Source organism: Sminthopsis crassicaudata, chromosome 4, assembly GCF_048593235.1.
Source record: "Sminthopsis crassicaudata isolate SCR6 chromosome 4, ASM4859323v1, whole genome shotgun sequence".
NCBI lineage: Eukaryota > Metazoa > Chordata > Mammalia > Dasyuromorphia > Dasyuridae > Sminthopsis > Sminthopsis crassicaudata.
Genome location: NC_133620.1, coordinates 400,304,041 through 400,328,894, shown reverse-complemented (window position 1 = coordinate 400,328,894; position 24,854 = coordinate 400,304,041). Strand labels below are relative to the sequence as shown.

Sequence of the window (24,854 nt, the reverse complement as noted above, 5' to 3'; positions counted from 1 at the left end):
CTTGGGGCTACTGATCACAGTCCCAGGGCCACAAAGAATGCTTATGTTTGCAGCTACAAGGAAGCAGGGGCCCTTCTGGGTAAATACCAGAGTGCACATCAGAACAGAAGTGACCACAACTCTCTGAAGATCACACAATCTTGGAGACACTGAAAAATTTCAAAATTCCAGAAGTATTTTTGAAAACAGTAGCACATAAAAAATGTATGCAGTAGCTTTTTTTGTAGTGGCAAGAAACTGGAAACTGAGTAGATGCCCATCAATTGGGGAATGGCTGAATAAGTTATGGTACATGAATGTAATGGAATATTATTGTTATAAAAGAAATGACCAGCAGGATGATTCGAGAGAGGCCTGGAGAGGCTGACATGAACTGATGCTGAGTGAAATGAGCAGAACCAGGAGATCATTATACACGGCAAAAAGATTATATGATGATCAATTCTGATGGACGTGGCTCTCTTCAACAATGAGATGGCTGATGCCAATTCCAATGATCTTGTGATGAAGAGAGCCATCTGCACCCAAAGAGAGGTCTGTGGGGACTGAGTATGTATCACAAGGATAGCATTTTCACTCTTTTTGTTGTTTGCTAGCATTTTATTTTCTTTCTTATTTTTTTCCTTTTTGATTTGATTTTTCTTGTGCAGCAAGATAATTGTATAAATATGTATGCATACATTGGATTTAACATATATTTTACCATATTTAACATATATTGGATTACTTGCCATCTAGGGGAGGGGGTGGGGGAAAGGGGATGAAATTGGGAAAAGGAAAAATGACATATTTGTACAAAATTAATTATAGCAGCTCTTTTTGTGGTGGCAAAGAATTGGAAATTGAGAGGATATTCATGCACTGGGGAATGGCTAAATAAGTTGTGGCATGTGATTATGATGGAGTGCTACTGTGTCAGAAGAAATGATTAGGAAAATAGTTACAGAAAAACAAGGGAAGAATAATATGAACAATATGCAAAGTGAGCAGAACCAGATCATTTCATACAGTAACAGCAATATTATAATGATGATCAACTGTAAAAGACTTAGCTAATCTGATCAATACAATGATCTAAGACCATTCCGAAGTATTCATATATTATTATTCTGGGAGGTCAAGAGGCAGAGATACATACCTCTTTATTTTACAGATGAGAAAAATGAGATAGATGGCTTTTTAGTGCCATATCTGGTAAGGAAGTGCCTAGGACTGAAAATAAACTCAAGTTTTTCTGACTCCACATTTAGTATTCTCCATTGAACCCGCTTCAATTGATAATTTACTTAACAAGAGATAATCTCCTTCCTCCCCCTATTATTATGTAGAAAGCATTTTTTTGTTTTTCATAAATGCATAAAAAATAATTTTGGGGGATGAATTATAGAACATCTATTTAGACCACTAAAAGATTCATTACTTTTTATAAAAACAAACAGTTATCAGTTATTAGTATAAGTGGCATGGATTAATTTTTCCTCTTAAACTCAAATGTGAAAATCTATTTTATACACTCTTTAAAAAATACTTGCCTATTTAAATTTTGCATATAATGACTATTTTTTCCCCAGTATGATGCCTTCTAAAATGGCTTGCAAATATTTTCAATAAAAATTTATTTCAGATCAGGAGAATATAACTGCCTTAAACAGTCAAATGTAATTATTTTTGCTGAAAAAAATATCCAGAAAGAATTTCTTGTTCAAAAGTGGATTTTATAAAGGGTGAAAGGAAAACCAATTTTAACAAACTATCTTATCACTATAGATGAAAAGTCTTATCTAGCACAATTTGATAATGGATATATGTCTCAGCTAGAGGCAAAGCTCAGAATGAGCTGATGTCTGCAAGGAATACCAAGAATAACTCCGCCCCCCCCAAAGCAAAACACATACACACCCAATTTTTTAAAGCTATATTGAGAAAAAGAAGACAACCAAAGAAGGGGTATGAATGTAGCAATCTGAAAGATGATAATGAAGAGAAGTCAGAACTTTTATTTCATTTATTTTCTTTGCTAAGGGGAACAATATTTAAATTGGAAAGGATAATAAACTGAGAAATAGGAATTTTGCTGTTCTCAATGAGTTCAAATCATAAGGACTAGGTCAGATATATTCAATGATTTCGGAGACTGATTTCTAGCAGAACTATGAAAACAGAAAAGTTACAAAGTAACTTGAAGGGCAAATGTAATCCCAATTTTCAAAAAGGGAAAGAGTCATCTTCACAGTGTAAGATAGTGCAATTAACTTATGACTGAATGTCAAAATTCTTGAATATATTATTAAAGTGATAGTTTGCAAATTACAAAAAAGTAATACATGACTTTCAAAAATGATTATGTCAGACTTGCCTTGTTTCTTGTTTTACAAGTTGCAGTGGAATGCTATAGACATAATTTGTCTGGATTTTATGAAAGAGTATGACAAACACTAGTTAGTGCTACTCTTGTGGATCAGATGGAGAGGTATGGATTAACCAGACTAGATAAAAGCCTGATTGATAGGACTTAAAATTTTATGACTAGTCAGCACCATGAGTACTTATGAAAAATTATATATTTCATTTCACATGAGCCCTCTAGTGGAATGACTCAGGGATCTGTTTTTTTGTTATTATTATTCAGGAGTTTTCAGTCTGTGTAACCCCATTTGGGATTTTCTTGGCAAAGATACTGAAAGTTTGCAGTTTCCTTCTCCAGCTCATTTTACAGATGAAGAAACTGAGGCAAACAGGGATAAGTAATTTGCCCAGGATCATACAGCTAATAAGTATCTGAGGCTGTGTTAGAAATCAGGACTATCTGACTTTTAATCCTGCACTCTTTCTATTATGTTATTTAGGGATCTGTTTTTAGCTCTGTGCAATTTAACTTTTGGGGGGGCAGCTTAGTTGTAGAATGGGGAGAATGCCAGGCCTGTTGTCAAGAAGGCTTGAATTCAAATCTGGTCTCAGTCACTAGCTGCATCACTTAGCCCTGCCTGCCTCAGTTTCCTCATCTGTAAAATAAGCTGAAGAAGGAGATGGCAAACCATTCCAGTATCATTGCCAATAAAACCTTGAATAGGGTCATGAAGTGTTGCACTAAGATAAAGGAATAAATGGTGTATGTATAAAAATTTTAGCTATTTATATAAGTTATTGTGTTGAATAAGAGTCAGGATCCAAAATGATGTGTATAGGGTATAATGTAAATATGGATAAATATAAAGTTTTTACACTATAGTTTGAAAAAAAAAAACCCTCACCAGTATAAGACTGGGGGTAGAGGATAGAGCAGTAGAGATTGGATAGGTAAATGATAGTTTATTTGAGAAAGATATAAAACTTCATTTATGTGTTAAGATTAATATCTACTAATATCCATACTGTAGCTAAATAAAACCTACTTTTGTTACCTGATGAATGATCAAACAACTAGAGCTAATCAAATGCAGGATACGCAATTTCAGTAAGAATGGCCCTCTCTCCAAGTCCCCATCCCTTGCCAGAGTTCTTTAACTGAAGGCTGGGTTACAACACAATGAGTACTTTTATTTTTTAGAAAGGACTGATATATAGACTAGGATTATAAGGACTCTTGAGTTCTTTTCAAACTCTGAAAATCTGTAATTCCGTGATTTAACATGCACTTTTCTTTTTTTTCCCCCTCTAAATGTCAAAGTTTATGTCTCTTTTGTTGTGGTTGGTAACTTTGCCTGGCACACAAAATTTGTTTTTATAGATTCTCCTATTACATTGTAATAAATGACTTACAGGTAAATTACACATATACTACTCCTTCAAGGACAGAATGTTTAAAATGCTTTTCAATATCATAAATTGCAATTGATATCTCTGTAAGACACAGTGATTTCCTTACCTCTCTCTCCTAGTCTTTTCTAATTTGTCTTTTAAAATCATAATCTCCTTCTTGAGGGCAAGCTGCTGGCCTTCTGCATCACGCAGTTCTTTCTTCAAATTTTTAATTTCATTTGCATGAATTACATTCCTTTTGGACAATTCCTCTTCATAAAAGATACTTTTCTTTTCCAAGTCAGTCTTTAGTTTGGTTATTTCTTGCTGATGTTCTATGCTGCTTATACCTGGTGAGCGACCAACTTGCTTTTGCTACAAAAATAAAAGATCTTTTACCCAACAAAACAATGAAACTGGACCAACTTAATTCTGCATTCAAAGGCATATGTTTATGTAAAACAGGCAATTAAATGTCACAAGATTTATGTGAAAACCAAATTTATTACAAGAGAAACGAACACGCATATGTAACCCATAGGGTTCCTAAACTTTACAGACATTTACATTTTTATAATAGTACTAGCAACAAAAACCTCCAAACTTTTATTATTTTTTTATAATGAAGAATTAGGAGCACTTTACTTCTCCTTCCACATCCAATGTGGTAATAAGCTAGCACCTGCCTAGGTCTAAAGGGAAACAACATAATTAACTTAAAAAAAAAAAAAAAGCACACTGACCTTTAATCCTTCCAATTCATTTTCCAGCTGTTTAGAATACTGTTCACTCCGTTCTCGAAGTTTCCTGTCCTTAGATGCCTCTGCTACTGCAGATTCTACATGGACTTCCAGCTTAAAAAAACAACAAGCCAATACAAAGTTTTACTTTTGCAATCCTGAAATAAAAATGTTTTCCTGGAAATGTGGATAATGTTTATTAGAAAGAAAACCCAAACAACCAAATTTTCACTAAATAAATATGATGGAACTAAAAAAAGTTTATGCCAGGATAGTAATGATTTTTTATGTGTGAAAATTTTCAATGAGATGGAAGTGTATACCTTCAAATTATTTGAGAAAGGAGCTTCCATTGCTATTCCATGACTACTCCAGAATTTGCTCAAATACTAACCTCTTTTTTGGCTCTTTCTGTTTTGCGCAGTTCTTGCCTTAAGCTTTCAACTTTTTGCATCACCAATTCCATCTCTTCTTCCTTATCTCGAACTTGGCGAGCAAGTTTCTGCTTCTGGGAGTGCAAGTCTGTAAGCCGTTCATTCATCTCTGAAAACTCTTGCATGGCCAGTTTCCGCTGGCTGTGTGCATCTTTTAGTTCTTTGGTTTGAGATTTTAATCGTTCACTAGACTCAATTAGTTCCTACAGTTTAGTAAAAAGAAAACAAGCTATCAATTCAGAAGATTAGCAGCCAAATGTGGCCTTCAATGTGGCCATCACTGGAATCAGAAAGAGCCACGTTTGCAAATCCAAGGAAACAATGAAAAGGATGAATTATTAAATGAAATTAAGAGAGTTTCTAACCAGACTGTTTTATATTCTTAGTTCTTGAGGTAAATTTGATATGCAATAATGTACAGATTATTTAAACTTTTGGAAATACGTTTTTATGCTATAACTTGAAAAAGATTAAGGAGACGTAAAAGATTGAAAGAGAGAAAAAAACCAGGGAAGGTGGTTTTGAGAGATTTCACAATTAGTTTCATAACTTTGCTTTTAAAACTATACAAAAAGCTAGATTATTTGTAAAATTACTTAACTTTATGGCTCAAGTATTTTTTTTTTTTTACATCACCTTTTTGGTATCTGTAGAGGGCTGAAACTCTGAAAAGGTGTACTTGAAACTGAGATAGCAGAGTACTTAAAGCTAAATGCCTATTTGATATGAGATAATGGTTCTATATACATATATTTAGATGAGATGGTAATATGAGGGCTCTCCTCACCATTGGTGCTTGCTGAATGTGTGGTGGTGAAGTGATCATAGACAAGGATTGGAGGGCTGAGAGAGAGTCAGAGTCTCTCTGCCATAGGACGCTCAGCAGGGAAGACTTCAGGCTCCCTACTACAAAGTCCAGAATCCATCTTTGGCAAGCCACGTGGCATCTTGCCTGCCTCCTTCACTTCTCCTCCAAAGACCAAGGACTTTGACTGATCTTGACTCTAACTGATCCTGAGGCCCTCCAGAGAGCTAGCCCAGACATTATAGGTATCAATGATATGATATGATTATAGATTAAACCATTACATATTATGACGATCACAAGACTAACAGGAAGAGAACTATTAATATCACTAATGTGGAAAATCTGAAAGAAAAGTCACTGGGTAAAGAAAAATATCAGAATCCTTTCCATGGAAACTGAATTTGACTAAGTACATGTATAAGACTTTGTCCCCACAAACCACATATCCTAACTATAAAAAGAGTAATGGCACTAGAGGCGGCTATGTGGCACAATGGATAAAGTATCTGATACTGAGTTAAGAATACTTATGTTCAAATATGGCCTCAGAAATTTACTAGCAATGACTCTAGGTAAGTCACAATTTCTGTTTGCATCATTTTTCTCTTCTGTAAAATGAGGCTAATAATAATACCTACCCCTTAGGGTTTTGGTTTTTGATTTGTTTTGTTTTGATTTTAAAGCTAAAATGGACATTTAAAAAAGTATTTAAAATTATTTTTTTTTAAGTTTCACATCTTTTTAGAAAAATCTGGCCTAAGCACAATACTAATGTCTCTGCATACAATGCCTACGTTCACTTTTTAAAATATTTTTATTATTAATTTTATAATTATAATTTTTGACAGTACATATGCAAGGGTAATTTTTTTTTAACATTATCCCTTGTATTCACTTTTCCAAATTTACCCCTCCCTCCCTCCTTTCTACTCCCTCCCCTAGATGACAGGCAATCCCATACATGTTAAATGTGTTACAGTATACCCTAAATACAATATATGTGTGTAAAACCAAATTTCTTGTTGCATGGTAAGAATTGGATTCCGAAGGTATAAGTAACCTGGGTAGAAAGACAATAGTGCAAACATTTTACACTCAATTCCCAGTGTTCCTTCTCTGGGTGTAGCTGTTTCTGTTCATCATTGATCAACTGGAACTGAATTAGATATTCTTTATGTTGAAGCTATCCACTTCAATCAGAATATATCTTCATACAGTATTGTTGTATAATGATCTCCTGGTTCTGCTCATTTCACTCAGCATCAGTTCATGTAAGTCTCTCCAAGCCTCTCTGTATTCATCCTGCTGGTCATTTCTTACAGAGCAATAATATTCCATAATATTCCAATTAATGGGCATCCATTCATTTTCCAGTTTCTAGCCACTATGAAAAGAGCTGCCACAAACATTTTTGGCACATACAGGTCCCTTTCCCCTCTTTAGTATTTTTTGGGGATATAAGCCCAGTAGTACCACTGCTCGATCAAAGGTATGCACAGTTTGATAACTTTTGGGGCATAGTTCCAAATTGCTCACCAAAATGGCTGGATTATTTCACAATTCCACCAACAATGCATCAGTGTCCCATTTTTCCCACATCCCCTCCAACATTCATCATCATTTGTTCCTGTCATCTTAGCCAATCTGACAGGTGTGTAGTGGTATCCCAGAGTTGTCTTAATTTGCGTTTCTCTGATCAATAGTGATTTGGAACACTCTTTCATATGAATGGAAATAGTTTCAATTTCATTATCTGAAAATTGTCTGTTCATATCCTTTGACCACTTATCAATTGGAGAATGGTTTGATTTCTTATAAATTAGAGTCAGTTCTCTATATATTTTGGAAATGAGGCCTTTATCAGAACCTTTAACTATAAAAATATTTTCTCAATTTGTTACTTCCCTTCTAATCTTGCTTGCATTAGTTTTGTTTGTACAAAAGCTTTTTAATTTGATGTAATCAAAATTTTCTATTCTGTGATCAATAATGATCTCTAGTTCTCCTTTGGTCATAAATTCTTTCCTCCTCCACAAGTTTGAGAGGTATATTTCTCTAATCTATTTATGATCTCATTCTTTATGCCAAATCATGGACCCATCTTGACCTTATCTTGGTATATGGTGTTAAGTGTGAGTCCATATCTAATTTCTGCCATACTAATTTCCAGTTTTCCCAACAGGTTTTTTCAAATAATTAATTCTTATCCCAAAAGTTGTTATCTATGGGTTTCTCAAATACTAGATTGCTATAGTTGTACACTATTTTGTCCTGTGAACCTAATCTGTTCCACTGATCAACTAGTCTATTTCTTAGCCAATACCAAATGGTTTTGGTGACTGCTGCTTTATAATATAGCTTTAGATCATATGCCTTCATTCATAAAGAGCCTTATATTTTTATATCAATGAAATAAATATTTTATGTAATCTGTAAATATTATGCACATAATCGCTATAAATCTCTTAAAAGTTAAAACATTAAAAAACTGGTAAACTAAACAGTAATAAATTTATTAATATCTCAGAATAACAATCATTCAATGGCTATTTTGAAGCTTGAATTTAAAACGTTTCTACCCTAGACAAAATTTATTCATAACAGCTATCACATTCTAGGAGCTAGCTTCCAGATAGCATTATATTCTAATATACAAGTTATACAGTTTTGTTAAAAGATATCAACTGTATAATGAACTGAACCAGGTACACCCAGCGAAAGAACTCTGGGAGATGACTATGAACTAGTTCATAGTCCACTACAAAGAATTCTCAATCCCTCTATTTTTGTCTTCCTGCATTTTTTATTTCCTTCACAGGCTAATTGTACACTATTTCAAAGTCAGATTCTTTTTGTACAGCAAAACAACTGTTTGGACATGTATACATATATTGTATTTAACTTATACTTTAACATATTTAGCATGTATTGGTCAACCTGCCATCTGGGGGGAGGAAGAAGGGGAAAAATTAGAACAAAAGGTTTTGCAACTGTCAATGTTGTAAAATTACCTATGCATATATCTGGTAAATAAAAACTATTAAAAAATTTTTAAAAAGATATCAATTGTAGTACCGTTGAAATCAAGCTTAACTTTTATTTTTTTTTTTTAATAATAGCTTTTTATTTTCAAAATACATATAGGGACAGTTTTCAACATTTCACCTTTGCAAAACTCTATGCTCCAAATTTCTCTTCCTCTTAGGCCCTTTCCCTGGACAGCAAGTAATTCAATATAGGTTAAACATGTGCAATTTTTCTAAACATATTTCCACATTTATCATGCTGCACAAGAAAAATCAGATCAAAAAGGAAAAAAAAAAACAAGAAAAAAAAAGCAAGGAAACAACAAAACAAGAAAACAAAAAAGGTGAAAATATTATGTTTTGATCCACATTCAGTCCCCATAGTCCTCTTTCTGACTGTATATATTAAGCCTAATTTAAAAGAAAATTTAAAAAGTAAGAAACAAGAAAGCAAACTATGTCATGCAAAATATATTAATTAGAAAAAGCATGTTCCTTATTACAGTACTGATTATGACATTAAGGCTTTCAAAGAATGTCAACTTTGTTTCTCTCAGGGATTACCTACTTTTGCAATAATGTAGAAATGTTATATAAATCCTTTATGGAAAAAAGGATCTAGGTCAATCTAACTAAAATAATTTTTATATAAACTGTCAAGTTCACAATTTAGATTTTAAAATAAATGAAATCATCTAAACTATTTTTTTAAATTAATATTTATTTTTTCCCTAATTAAACAAAAACAATTTTAACATTCATTTAAAAAATATCTGGGGTTCCAAATTTGTTCTCTCTTATTTCCCCCTTCTGCTCTCATTAATATAGCTTATACATACACAATGATGCATAATACATCAATTATGAGTCACACTGTAAAAGAAAACACAGGCATACCCAAAAAAACCTCCAAAAAAATAAAATAAAATAAAGATAAAGCATGCTTCAATCTGCACTCAGAATTCATTAGTTCTCTACAGAGAACAGCATTTTTCCTCTTAAATTCTTTGAAATTGTCTTGGATCACTGTTGAGAATATCTAAGACTTTCAAAGTTGGTCCCTGTACAATACTGAGTTATTACATACAATATTCTCCTAATTCTGTTCATTTCACTTTGGATCAGTTCATGTAAGTCTTCCTAGATTTTTTGGAGAGCATCCTGTTCATCACTTTATATATCACAACTTGTTCAGCTGTTCCTCAATTGATAGGCATCTCTCAGTTTCTAATTTTTTCCTCCACAAAAGATGCTATAAACATTTTTGTACACATATATGCCCTTTTCCTTTTTGTTTCTTATCCTTTTGAGATACCAACCTAGTACTGGTACTTCTGGGTCAAAGAATATGAATGGTTTTATAGCTCTCTTTTCGTACAGTTCCAAAATTGTTCTCTGGAATGATTGGTTCAGTTTATAATTCTACTAATAATGAATTATTAGAGTCTTCATTTCCCACATCTTCTCCAACATTTGACAATCTCCTCTTCTGTCATATTAGCCAATCTGCCTGGTGTGGTGTGAAAGGTAGTTCAGTTGTTTTAATCTGCATTTCTCTAATCAATAGAAATTTAGAACATTTTTTTCATTTGATATACAGCTTTGATTATATTCAGCTCAGCTCTTTTCTTCAGGAATGCTTAAAAGTCTTATTTCATTAATTATCTATTTTTTCCTTTGAAAGATTATTCTTAGTTTTGCTGGGTAGGTGATTATTGGTTGTAATTAGGCAAACACTTCAGAATATCACATTTAAGTCCTCTAATCCTTTACCTTTAATGTAGAATCTGCGAAATCTTGTTTTATCCTGATTGTGGCTCCATGATAGTTGAATGGTTTCTTTCTGGCTACTTGCAATATTATCTCTTTGACCTCTGAAATTTGGCTACAATATTCCTAGGAGTTTTCATTTTGGTATTTCTTTCAAGTGGTAATTGGTAGGATCTTTTAATTTCTAGTCTACTATCTGATTCTAAAATACCAGGGCAATTTTCTTTGATAATTTCTTGAAAGATGAGGTCTAAATTTTTCTTTTGAACATAGGTTTTGTTAGTCTAATAAACTCTTAAATCATCTCTCCTTAATCTGTTCCCTTGGACAGTTGTTTTTCCAATGAGATAATCATTTTTTCCATTCTTTTGATTTTGTTTAACTATTTCTTGATGTTTCATTAGCTTCCACTTATCCAGTTCTAATTTTTAAAAATCATTTTAATTTAAAGTTTTGAATGCCAAGTTCTTTCTCCCCCTTTAGATATGGGTTATATGTGTGTAATTGTGTAAAAAAATTCATATTATTCATTTGTGTGAAAAGACAAAGAAAAAAAAAAACAAAAGTGAAAAATAGCATGCTTCAGTCTGTATTTAAACAAGGACAATTTTTTTTCTGGAGGCTGATAATAATATGCATTAGGATTAGTCCATTAGGATAGTCTTGGATTGTCCAATTCTAATTTTTAAGGAATTACTTTCTTACTTTTGTACCTTCTTTCCTATTTGGCTAATTCTGCTTAAAGGAATTATTCTCTTTTTCTGCACCTTTTAAAAAAAAAAAACGATTCTGGTTTTTAAGGTATCATGTTTTGCCATTTTTTTTGTACCTCTACCAAGAAGAAGAATATTTCCTGATTTTCTTAGGTTATTATAGGCTTTTTTTTTTTTTTTTTGATGTTTTGGATATAGCAGTTTTGACTTTGTTGTCTTCTGAGTTTGTTCTGATCTTCCCTTTCACCATAGTAATTTTCTATGATCATTTTTTTTTTTTTTTTGCTGTTTGTTCATTTTTAGCCTATTTCTTTTTTTTTTTTTTTTTTTTAATTTTACATGTTACAGTTGGGCTCTGCTCCCAGATGTCAAGGGAAGACTCCCAAATGTTAGATTTTTTGTGCAGCTGTTTTCAGAATAGGGGAATTTGTGAGTTTTCAGTTCTTCCAAGGAAAGATAATCTAAGGAGAGGAATGTTTACTTACTCTCCTGGCCTATGCTCTCATCTATGAATAACCACAAGCACTCTTCTTTTTTCTTTCCTTTCTTCCTTTCCTCCCTACCTGCTTTCTTTTTAAAGTTTACTGCCAATTCATGTAACAAAACAAGCATTTCCATAATATAACAAAATAGATGATTATGCATAAAAATACAAATCTACCATGTACAATTTGCTATTTCCTCCAAATGTACAGCAAAGTTATATAAATTTTTTTCTTTCTTTTTTTAAAAAACATTTCATCTCCTATACTCCAAAATGGCTACCATTAGATACAAATGCCATAGAACCATTACCAAATCTCCTGCATCCCTGAAGCTTCAAGTTCTGGTTTGCTAGAGATCTTCCTGAGACTAAGACTGCAACCCAGATCCCAGTATGTACAATACAACCCAATTCTGGCAAAGGTACTCCTGTAATCTCCTTGTGACCACCTCTCAGATCCCTTACTGTCTTGTGTGCTGACAGTTCTAGAAGCCAGTGCTCCTGCTGCGGATTCAGCCCACCAACTCCCTCTGACCTCTTTCTTGTTTGCTGAAGCCTATAAGCCTATAAACCTGACTGTACTACATTTCATTCTCACCCTAATGAAAAAGACTTTTCCTGTCAATCTTTTAAGTTGTCCTGGGCTGGAAAATTCATCCCATCTTTTTGTGGCTTATAATGCTATAGAATTCATATTGAGGGATTTTTTGAAATTGTTTGGAGTGGAATTTGGGAGAACCTGGGTGAATTACTGGATTTTTCTCTGCCAAAAACCACCCACTAATTCTTATTTTCCTAAATATTTTTTGCTATATTCCAAAATGCTTCCTTTGTCTTCCTTTGTCAAATTATTACTTTAAAAACACACATGGAAATTTTACAAAGAGAATATGGAATTTTCTTTATTTCTTACCTAAATAAAAATACTATCTTAAATGATAAATGGGTTTAATAGGTGATTTTAGAAACTTAATTTCCAAATATACTTATGCTATTTTTTTGGGAGGAAAGAAGGACACAACATATGAAACTTTAAATTTGCAATGAATTTTAAAAATCAGAAAAATATATCAAAAGAATATTAAATTTTAACACTTTTAAATGTATTTTCATATTAGGAAATTGTAAAGAAATTATTTTTATTCCTCTTGATTTTTTTTCTAAACCAACACATTTACTAAGTGTTTGTGGCATGTGATCTAGTTTTCAAGATAATGAGGTGGATACAAAGATAAAAACAACATTAATAAATGGTGAGAGAGATTTGTATACTAAGTAGATCAACTTGGCTTAATACAGAGTATGTAAGTACATACTATAATTTCTATCACAGGCCTAACCTTTTTTTGGTGAGCAATGAAGAGCAAATAAAGCAGGGTAGTAGAGGTGAAATAGTTTAAATGTGGTATCTGAAAAAGTTGGAAGATTCAGAAAGATATGAAAACAAAAAAAATTTTTTGTTACCTTATTAAGGTCTTCTCTTTCTTGCTTTAGCATTTTTATTTGTTTCTCACAAGCTTTGATTTGTCTAGAAGCATCATCTAGTTCTCGCCTCATAGAACTAGCTTCTTCTAATTGTTGCTCTAGATGATCAGAATCTAAAATGAAAGATATTGTTCCTTTTACAAACAGCATAATGAAATTATTCATAAAGATCAAAGTAGTATTTTAAAATTTCTTTATTTAAAGGGTATGCTGGAGTCACACAAATGAATGCCATATACAACTACATGACAAAATGCTTATTATTCCATTTCTAAATAAAACCACATCTATAAACATGTTTTAAGGTATGAATTTAAAAATACACTTTAAATAGAAGAGCAAAGAATTTGTAAAAAGAGGACACAGGCTGAAGTCTTTGTATAAGTCCTTTGACTTCTCCATATGTCAGTTCTCTTATTTGTATAAGGAAAAGAACAGTTCCAGATGGTATCCTAATATCCATTCTAACTCCAAATCCTTGCTATGAAGTCATTAAATATTAGGTTTACTGTATTGTTAAGAACAAAATATTTAGTGCTTCTTAAAAACTGTAAGTCTATCAAAAAAAATTTTGTTCTTTAGAATTGATAATAAGAACTTTCACACACATAGCAAATTGATTTATTTATTTAATTAAATTTAAAGAGCATCTATTATGTATAAGATCTAAGTGAGGTGCTAGGAAATAGAAAAATAAATAAAATAAATCAGTTTTTGAACTTAGGAAATGTATATTCTCCTGAGAACTGGAACATATAAATAGCAAAAAGCATTAAATAAGCATTTATTAAGCACTTATGATGTGCTAAGCACCACGCTAAGTACTAGTGGTAAAAATATAAGCAAAAAGATAGCCCATGCTCCCAAAGAATTTATATTTTAATGCAAGAAAAATACACAGAAAAAACAAAAGGGGATTATGGAGTTGGGAGAGGAAGGTACCTGGCATGCAAACACAGGTTTGAAAGTCAGAAAATCAGCAACATGGCCTCGGATGAGAAGGAAGGTAAACAGACCTTGACCCTTCCACAGAATAAAAGATCCAGGAAAAACTCATTAATGGGAAGAGAATGGATCTTGTGGAGAAATAATCCTAGGTGAGCAGGCCATAGTGGGTAGTTTCAGGGTAAGGGTGCCTCAGGCACAGAAGGAAGTATAAGATATTTAGGAAGGAGGAAACTCTAAAAATCAAGAGAGTTGAAGAAATATTTTCCACAGAAGTGGCACTGAAATTAGTTTTGAAAAAAAGATGAGAATTATAAGATATATCTCAGTAGAAAAGTAATACTAAAAAGTAATGCTAAATCAATAAAACATCATATGAAATGAGTAATGTAAAATAAATTTTTAGAAAGATATGGCCAAATAAATTTTGAAGGCCTTTAAATGCCAAGATGAGGAGTTTGTATTTTATCCTAGAGACAACAGAAAGCTACTGAAGATTCATTTAGAAAAGAGAGAAAGGAAGAAAGAGGGAAGGGAAGGGAAGGGAAGGAACAGAGTAGGAGAGAGAGAGGGGAAGAAAGTAAGATGGAGGAAGAAAGTGAGAAAGGGGGAGAGAAGGAGGGAGGGAGAGTGAAAGAGAAGGAGAAGAGAAAAGGAAAGGAAAGAAGAAAAAAGAGAAAGGGGAAAGCAAGAATAGGAAAGGGAGGAAAGGAAAGTTTATCAAGTATTCAAAGATACAGAAATGGAAATCAGAAGACATTTATAACAAACATACAGAGTTTTGGAGTCATAATTAAATTCATGGAAGCTAACAAGATCACTGAGAAGTATGGAGAGAGAGAGGTTTCAAGTGGTGATGTTAACAATTAATTTACAAATTTATAGTTTTATAAATCAAACTAATGAAGAGATTGCTTTGAATAAAATACTAAAATTCATTTAGAGCAAAAGGACTAGCATCTCAAAAGAAGCAAAAAAGAAATAGGAATGATGAGTAAATAGATATTTTAGAGACTATGTAACCAAGTATTATAAACAACAAAACATATATTTGACTCATAGCCCAGGTTTTGATAATGCAAGAACATAATCTACTTAGGGAGGACCTTCTCATTTAATAAGAATTGTTAAGAAATCTGGAAAGGAATTTGGCAAAAAAGCCACAACAAAACAAAACAGACTTAGAATAATATTTCAGAACTTCTATTACAGTACAGTCCCAAACAGATATGTTGCCTAAATGTAAAAATGTAAGGTAATTAAAAAAAAATTAAAAAACAACAAAAAAACAATTAAAAAGGAAATATTTCTCACAACTATGGCTAGCAGGAGAATTCTTGATTAAAGATCAGAAACAATCATAAAAACATATTGTGATACCCAGGGTATTCCAAAAGTCATAGTGAATTTTAAAACTTTTGTAACTTATGATTGCATTAAGACTTTTGTGATGTTCTGGATGGCACAATGTGCTCAAAATTAATGTTAGAGGTCATACCAATTAAAAAAAATAGAAAAGAATTACTTTTCTGAGCTATGGCTAAGAAGATAATGCTTAATAAAACAAAGAATAGAGGCAATAACAAAAAAATAGTTAATATTTGCAGGTTTTTTTGGGCAAAGATTTTATTCAACATGTTTACACCAACATTTGTGATGCAGATTAATTTATCTTTGCATATAAATTTAAGGTAGAGAACTATAGCTCTCTAAAAAAAAAAAATGAGTTTGGTAGTGAAACACACATACAAATGCATTTACTTCCTTGAAAATTTAGCGCTTAGTCTTTACATTATATTTACTTTCAGTAAAATAATCTGAACCCAATCTCTTTACCCTTCAAGAACTCCTCTCTTGGTCTTGTTCCATCCTAACCTACTCGAGTTTCATTTCATTATTATTTTTTTTTTGTTCATATTATCCTTCTTTTGATCTGAGATAAATATGCTAATTAATCCTCCCTACCATGCCACTGTCTGAAGTCTATCTTCTGTTTCAGTGACATTAATTTGCAACATTATTTTTCAATATATCATTTTTATTCTTTCCCCCTTTTAAGTCTATAACACGGGTCGGTTTTGCTCTTTTTCTTTTATGATTACTTATTGCTTTTGATGTCACTTGTCATTGCTATTTTTTAAAAGAGTGTTTTGGGACTTTTTATTTGTATTTTTTTGGTGTAGTCAGAAGACAGTTGACCCCATAAAACCATTTAATTCACCATCTTCAAAGAAACCTGTTCCTTTCTAAAACCCACCTTTATCCTTCAGATACCTTGACACCTCTAGCAAAACTGTGTCACAGCAAAAATCTTTGTATATACTTGGTCTAAATCCATTAGCTTGTTCCATTTTTTTTCTTCTGACACTTCTACTATCAAAATATATATCTAGAATTGTGATGTTAAAGGGTCAAATATGGTATCCCTACATAATTAAATGGTTTAAAAAAACAAAACAAAACAAAAAAAAAACCAAAAAATTTTACAGTTATTTATCCTCTTTTGTCTGTTGTTTTGATACTTAAATGACCTTAGGCTGATTTTACTTGAGAACAACCAAAATCAGTTAGCAAGCATTTATTAACTATCTACTATATAGAAAGCACAAAGTTGAAAACAAAACAGTCACAGAGCTCAAGAAGTTTTTAACAAGGGAGAAACCATTACACACACCTTTTTCTTTCTTTTTCTGTGTATATATAAATACAAACACATATACCTATATACACACATATCCCACAGACACATACACACTAGACACAAGGTAATTTTAGGGGGGGGGGAATTCACTAGCAACTAGAGTTGCTTAAACAAGAAGAGTTGCTTGGCCTCAGTAAGAATTAAGTGGCAGAAAGCACCTGAATGGGAAAAAAAAGAAAAAGAAAACAAGAGGGAGTTCATAGCAAATGGCCTCATTTTTTGTCTGTACAATGAGGCAAGAATCTCAGATGAGACAGTAGAGGGAGAAGGAGCCATGGGAGGCTTAAGGAGGAACAAAAAAGTTTGGAAGAGCTGCTGTGGAAAGTACATATTTCATTCAAGAGAGAGATATAATAAAGTTGTCTAGAAGCAGTGAGAGCCCAGTTGAAACTTGTAATTTCAACCCAGTTGAATAGTTAGGCAATGCTCTCCATCTTTTTTCAGGAGCACATGTGTAGACATGAAGGTAAAAATTGGTAGTGATCCAAAGAAGAGGAGATGGTGGACTAATATAAAGTAGCTTGGAATACAAGAGAGAATTATGTAAAGTTGACATGGTTCAACAAGTCAAGATGAAGAGGAGAAAATGCAGAGGATAGCTTGAGAAGGAATCGAGGGGTCACAGGACTGGAGTTGATGGTCAGGATGAAAGATAGGGTTATAAAAAGGAAGGCAGAGGGAGATGTGAAAAGCTAAATGATGAAGAATAAGAAAATTCCAGAGTTCTTGAATGGAAGTGGTATACTTGTGGATGATTGCAAGAACAAAAGTATGACCAGCTTTGTATTTGATGTGGAGAAGGAGCTCATGGGAACTGAGCAGGCTGAGGAACTGAGTGGTTAAAGAATTTAAAGGAGAATCAATATGTATGCTGAAGTTCCCTAGAATAAAGGCAGGAGGTGGGGAAAGGCCAAATAACCAATTAATTGAAGAAGAAAAAAAGTGACCTCTGCATCTGTGGACAATATTATTAAGATTTTGATAGTGATATAAATAGCATAAATCTTAAAGAAAGAGAGGTTATTGAGTGATGGGAAAAGGGGTAGAATCTGGAAGTAGTAATGGGAAACAAGGAGTATTCCAGTTCTTCTTCCTTGACTACTAAGCATGAATGAAGGTACAAACAGTAATTGAAAGAGTAGCTAGGGAGGCAGTCATCAGAGGAAAGCTGGTTTACAGTAAAGCTAGTTAGATAGAAGGAAACATAAATATGGAAGAACAATGCTTTGAACTGAATTCCCAACCTCATATAATGGAAAAAAGTTTCAAAAGATAGATATCTAGTGGAAGAAGTAAAAATTGTTTGAGAATAGGAAGAAGTACATATATCATCCCTATCATGGTATATGGAATGAAGTAATTTCAAAGATGCCTTAAATGAGCCTAAATTGGATGAACCTGTATAGTCCAATACTTTATTCAATTACAATAAGGAATCATTTTATCTAATTGTACAATGGTCCATAGGTCTCTAAATAATTTTTTTAAAAATAGGATAATGACTTCTTTTTGGATCATTCATAACTGAACTTCACTAAACTAGATTAAAACAACAACAGCATTTTTTACACATATTTTGGATTAGAAAAACAGACCACAGTGGATTTGAAAAGAATCTAAATAAAAACCTATACCATATTACACAACATAGGCATTCTCTAAAATAGCTATCATACTTTTTTTGTTAATAAAGACAGAATTTCTCATACTACATATAAACAGATTTAAAATTTATAGAACTCTTTCCTGAATAAACAAACAAAATTTTACATAAAAATGATAAATGCTACTATGTGGACTTATCTAATATAACTAATAATACTATTTTATAACCAAATCAAACTTATAAAACCATTAATGGATATTAATATCTTCCAAGGATAATATGCACACAAATTCAAACAAATATGAACATCAAATAAAAACTTAAATCATGCAGATACGTTTACAGAAACTAAGAGATCCATGATAATACAGCATTAAGGCACTACTAAAGAAAGATGAAAAGAAAGCCCATTCTTAAAAAGCCAGATTTATAGGTTAATACAGATTCTGCAAAAGAATGGTACAAGTGTTCCAATAATTGAACATTTCCCCCAAAGGTGTATAGAATATAATCATGTAGTCAGAATTATACAAAAGAAGTTTGCTTTTCTGCATTAACAAAGAGACAAGAAGTTCTCATACTACAAATACAAATCCCTTGAAAATTCAATAAATAAAATAGAAAAGTACTTTTTTCCCTGAGGCAATTGGGGTTAAGTGACTTGCCCAGGGTCACATAGCTAGAAAGTATTAAGTGTCTGAGGCCACATTTGAACTCAGGTCCTCCTGACTTCAGACTGGTGCTCTATCCACTATGCCAACTAGCTTCCTCCAAATATAAAAGAATTTAAGCATTGTTACAGCAAAACGCTAAACCATAATCATCTAAAATAATTTCTTTTCCAATTATTTTTCAATTGTGTCTCATTCTCTTTGAGCTCATTTGCAGTTTTCCTGGCAGAGATGCAGAAGTTGTTTGCCATTTTCTTCTTCAGTTTATTTTCTAGATAATGAAACTGAGGCAAACAGGGTTAAGTGATAAGTCAGTTGTTCAGGTGTGAGGCAAAAGGGGCCTAAAATCAGAATGGTGGTAGTGGCAAAGGAGCAAAGAGGTTATACTGTCTAATGTATTACCTTTTCCTTACCTTTTTTTTCTTCTTAAGAGAACTGAAATATAAGAAAGCTTTTCCCAGGCTTTATGTTTTTTTGTTTTGTTTTGTTTTGTTTTTTCCCTACAAAGGCTAACTTGAGTTGTTTTATTTTTATTCTGTTTTTAAAGCAGTAAAAAGTTATATCGGTCTTCTTTGTTTAGTATAAGAGAATTCTAAGTTTTAGCAAATATGTAATAGTGCCATAATTAGCTATTGCTATGGAACCAACCAAAAATCTTAATAAAAGTTTTACTGAATCATATACACTAAACAGAATTGAACCTGAGTATCAAACTTCCCGATATATATAACTTTCCAAATTCCAATTATTTGACTGTGCTTTTTAAATTAACAAAATAACATGTGGAAGTCTCCGAAAGCCACATTTTTTGTTAACAAATAAGAAACGAGACAAAATTGTGGAAAAGTAAGCTTTCCAAAATTACATTACCCTTTTAAAGATAAAAACATCCCTTTTTTTATATATGGGCCTGTTTTTCTAAAGTGTGTTACCAAGACACAGATAATCTGAAACATTAAAATATTTTATTTTGCCGCTAGTGAATCATCAAACTAAATAAATGACCCAATCTAATCAGAGGGGAAAAAATTGAAGTAGAAGATGATGAATTTTGATATGAGATTTCTTGGTATGAAGATCACTGCACATTTTCCTACAAAAAAATCATTCAAAATTATTGCATGTTATTTAAAATTATTTTTCCTGTAATGACTTTGATGTCATCAATTATTATAGTTTTTTTATGAATTAAATATGGTCAGTAAACCATTAAGTTATAATCTTAGCTAATTTATTCTCTTTGATTTACACTCTTCTACATTATTATTGAAAAACCAACAACAACAACAAAAAGTTGACCTTAAGTGTAGCAATACAGAAACCATATAAAGTTATTTTCATTGATAATGATTTCACCCTTCATTTCATCCTTTAGTGGAGCTAAATGAATACCATTAACACCTCCTCATAAATTCTCTCCAAGGGGTCTACACAATGTGTTAATAAAATTCCTCTTCACTTTTTTGTAATTAAATGACTATAAATGGAACAGATACATGGGCTGCCTACTGATGTGTTCTCTTATTCTCACCACAGGACTAATTTATTTTCTCGATTATATATATCTCTTATTGATATCCTTTATATAACTTCTCTTATAAAAACCCTTACTGGTAATGTATTAACAGACTATTCATTTCTATCATGGACTTCTCCACTGTTCTTCCAATGACTCAACTCTATTACTTTCAAAACAAAATTTTTACTATAAACTTAAACTAGGACTTACAAAACACCTATGTGCTAGGGATTGTGCTAAGTGATTTATAAATTTTAATTTATTTGATCATCCCTTTGAGGTAGACCCTATTATCCACATTTACCAATTAAGGAAACTAAGAGTAACTTGTTCAGAGTGACACAGCGTAAGGCTAGATTTAAACTAAACCCTCTTCACTTCAGGTCCAGGACTCTACCCAAGAGATCACCTAATTGCCAAACAAATATGAACATTTCAATACACAAAAATCAAAAAAGGATTGTAAGTGTAACTGTAAACTTACATAATATTCAGTTTAAAGTGTATATTAAAATAAAAATAGTAGCATCAAACAAATGCCTTGTACATGTATACTTCTCAACTTTCTTCTGCTTACTTCTATGTATTTTGAAATACTTCACTATTTTTCTTTTCCACCTTTTTTTTTTCCACTAAGAGTATTATCCACCCTCTGTTCTACTATACCTCTCCTCAAACAACAAAAAAATTCATTCATATTAAAAATATAATCAATCATAACAAATCCATACAATGGTTATATCTGAAAATGCTATCTACAAGAAAGGAAGTTTCATCAACAGTCTCTGATAATCATGATTCACCACATTGGTAACTTTTACATTAATAAAGACACGATATAATCATTCTTCTGGCTCTACTCACACCCATTTTTCACCTAGTTCTTTGCAAAGTTTTTCTTGTATTCTGTATTTGCCTTTCAAAGATTCCACCTAACTTGGGTTTTTTAAGAATGCATAAATGTTTTCTATCATATTAAAGATCCATTTTCTCCCTATATATAATATTATATTCCTTTTTAAAGAACACATTGTTAGTTAAAAGCTTTTTTCTTTCACCTTTTGATATAATTATATTCCAATATTTTCTTGTTTATTTAATCTCCAGAATAGTCTTATGATCTTGACCATTTTTCCTTTGCACTAAAACTTTTCAAGAAGCCTTATGGTCTTTTTTCTTTAATTTAAAAATTCTGGCTTTTTGGTTTTGACATTCCTGGGTATGTTTAACTTTCTCTTGAGGGGGTCATGTTTTTTAGGAAGTCTAATGATTTTTAAAATTATCTTTCTTGACCTGTTTTCCAGATCATTTAAGTTCTAAGTTTTCAGCCTTATTACTTTGTTCTAATATTTCTTGTTATTTTATTTAGTTATTAGTTGTTTGTTCCATTCTATTTGTCAAAGAGTCCACTGCTTAAGTACAATTTCTAACTTTTGTTTTAAACTACTATATTTCTATTTCCCCCCTTAAAATCTCTAATTTAATTATTATGTTATTTAATTTCTTCCACAAATTTTAGGAATTCTTGTAAAAAAGCCATTCTTTGCTTTTTCTGAGGTTCATCTTGTTTTTACTGACAAGTAACTCTCTTTACCCTAGATTTACCTCATGCATTTCTCTTAACTTAAGGTATTTTTGGCATTAAAGAGTTTTCTTTCTTCATTCTTATCTCCCGTGATAGTTTCTCTCAGTTCTCTTGAATAGGATGAGTAGTTGTTGCCTGGTCCTATCCCTTCTACAGTCTGGATGGAATTGACACTGCATTGTTACAATTCTTTTTTTTTTTAAAATAATTATAATTTTTGACAGTATATATGCATGAGTATTTTTTTTATAACATTAGCCCTTGTATTCATTTTTCCAAATTATCCCTTCCCTTCCTTTACTACCTCCCCTAGATGACAGGCAATCCCATACATTTTACATGTATTACAGTATAACCTAGATACAATATATGTGTGTAAATCCAATTTTCTTTTTTTTTTTAATGTTTTTTTTTATTAATTTTTCCAAATTATCCCCTCCCTCCACTCCCTCCCCCCGATGGCAGGTAATCCCATACATTTTACATGTGTTACAATATAACCTAGATACAATATATGTGTATAAATATCATTTTCTTGTTGCATATTAATTATTAGCTTCCGAAGGTATAAGTAACCTGGGTAGATAGACAGTAGTGCTAACAATTTACATTCGCTTCCCAGTGTTCCTTCTCTGGGAGTAGTTATTTCTGTCCATCATTGATCAACTGGAAGTGAGTTGTATCTTCTTTATGTTGAAGCTTTCCACTTCCATCAGAATACATCCTCATACAGTATTGTTGTTGGAGTGTATAGTGATCTTCTGGTTCTGCTCATTTCACTCAGCAATAGTTGATTTAAGTCTCTCCAAGCCTCTCTGTATTCCTCCTGCTGGTCATTTCTTAAAGAGCAATAATATTCCATAACCTTCATATACCACAATTTACCCAACCATTCTCCAATTGATGGACATCCATTCACTTTCCTGTTTCTAGCTACAACAAAAAGAGCTGCCACAAACATTTTGGCACATACAGGTCCCTTTCCACTCTTTAGTATTTCTTTGGGATATAATCCCAATAACAGCAATGCTGGGTCGAAGGGTATGCACAGTTTGACAACTTTTTGGGCATAGTTCCAAACTGCTCTCCAGAATGGCTGGATTCTTTCACAACTCCACCAACAATGTATCAGTGTCCCAGTTGTCCCACATTCCCTCCAACATTCATCATTATTTGTTCCTGTCATCTTAGCCAATCTGACAGGTGTGTAGTGGTATCTCAGAGTTGTCTTAATTTGCATTTCTCTGATCAGCAGTGTAAATCCAATTTTCTTGTTGCACATTAAGTAATAAATTCCGAAGGTATAAGTAGCCTGGGTAGATAGACAGTAGTGCTAACAATTTACATTCACTTCTCAGTGTTTCTTCTCTGGGTGTAATTATTTCTGTCCATCATTGATCAACTGGAAGTGAGTTGGATCTTCTTTATGTTGAAGATATCCACTTCCATCAGAATACATCTTCATACAGCATTGAAATGTACAGCGATCTTCTGATTCTATTCATTTCACTCAGCATCAGTTGATGTAAGTCTTTCCAAACCTCTCTGTATTTGTCCTGCTGGTCATTTCTTACAGAACAATAATATTCCATAACCTTCATATACCATAATTTACCTAACCATTCTCCAATTGATGGACATCCATTCATCTTCCAGTTTCTAGCCACTACGAAAAGAGCTGCCACAAACATTTTGGCACATATAGGTCCCTTTCCCCTCTTTAATATTTCTTTGGAGTATAAGCCCAATAGCAGCAACACTGGATCAAAGGGTATGCACAGTTTGATAACTTTTTGGGCATAGTTCCAAATTGCTCTCCAGAATGGTTGGATTCTTTCACAACTCCACCAACAATGTATTAGTGTCCCAGTTTTCCCACATCCCCTCCAACATTCATCATTATTTGTTCCTGTCATCTTAGCCAATCTGACAGGTGTGTAGTGGTATCTCAGAATTTGCATTTCTCTGATCAGTAGTGATTTGGAACACTCTTTCATATGAGTGGATATAATTTCAATTTCATCATCTGAGAATTGTCTGTTCATATCCTTTGACATTTATCAATTGGAGAATGGTTTGATTTCTTATAAATTAGGGTCAGTTCTCTATATATTTTCGAAATGAGAACTTTATCAGAACCTTTAACTGTAAAAATATTTTCCCAATTTGTTACTTCCCTTCTAATCTTGTTTGCATTAGTTTTGTTTGTACAGAAACTTTTTAGTTTGATGTAATCAAAATCTTCTATTTTGTGATCAATAATGATCTCTAATTCTCCTCTGGTCATAAATTCCTTCTTCCTCCACAGGTCTGAGAGGTAGACTATCCTCTGTTCCTCTAATCTATTTATGATCTCATTCTTTATGCCTAAATCATGGACCCATTTTGATCTTATCTTGATATATGGTGTTAAGTGTGGATCCATATCTAATTTCTGCCATACTAATTTCCAGTTTTCCCAACAGTTTTTTTTTTTTCAAATAATGAATTTTTATCCCTAATGTTGGTATCTTTGGGTTTGTCAAAGACTAGATTGCTATAGATGTACCCTTTTTTGTCCTTTGTACCTAATCTGTTCCACTGATCTACCGGTCTATTTCTTAGCCAATACCAAATGGTTTTGGTGACT

The 24,854-nt window shown here is 32.5% G+C and overlaps 1 protein-coding gene across 12 annotated transcripts in view; it reads right to left on the bottom strand.

Annotated features, from left to right (window-relative positions):
• The window catches only part of CDC42BPA (CDC42 binding protein kinase alpha), a 328,754-nt gene that overhangs the window by 94,464 nt on the left and 209,436 nt on the right, over window positions 1-24,854 (bottom strand). For all 12 annotated transcript variants that reach the window (XM_074262585.1, XM_074262586.1, XM_074262589.1 and 9 more), the window contains exons 12-15: window positions 13,178-13,311; window positions 4,873-5,115; window positions 4,482-4,592; window positions 3,866-4,113 (exon numbers count right to left, since the gene is read on the bottom strand). In XM_074262585.1, coding sequence (XP_074118686.1) covers window positions 3,866-4,113; window positions 4,482-4,592; window positions 4,873-5,115; window positions 13,178-13,311 — 736 coding nt within the window. The remainder of the gene's footprint in view (window positions 1-3,865; window positions 4,114-4,481; window positions 4,593-4,872; window positions 5,116-13,177; window positions 13,312-24,854) is intronic.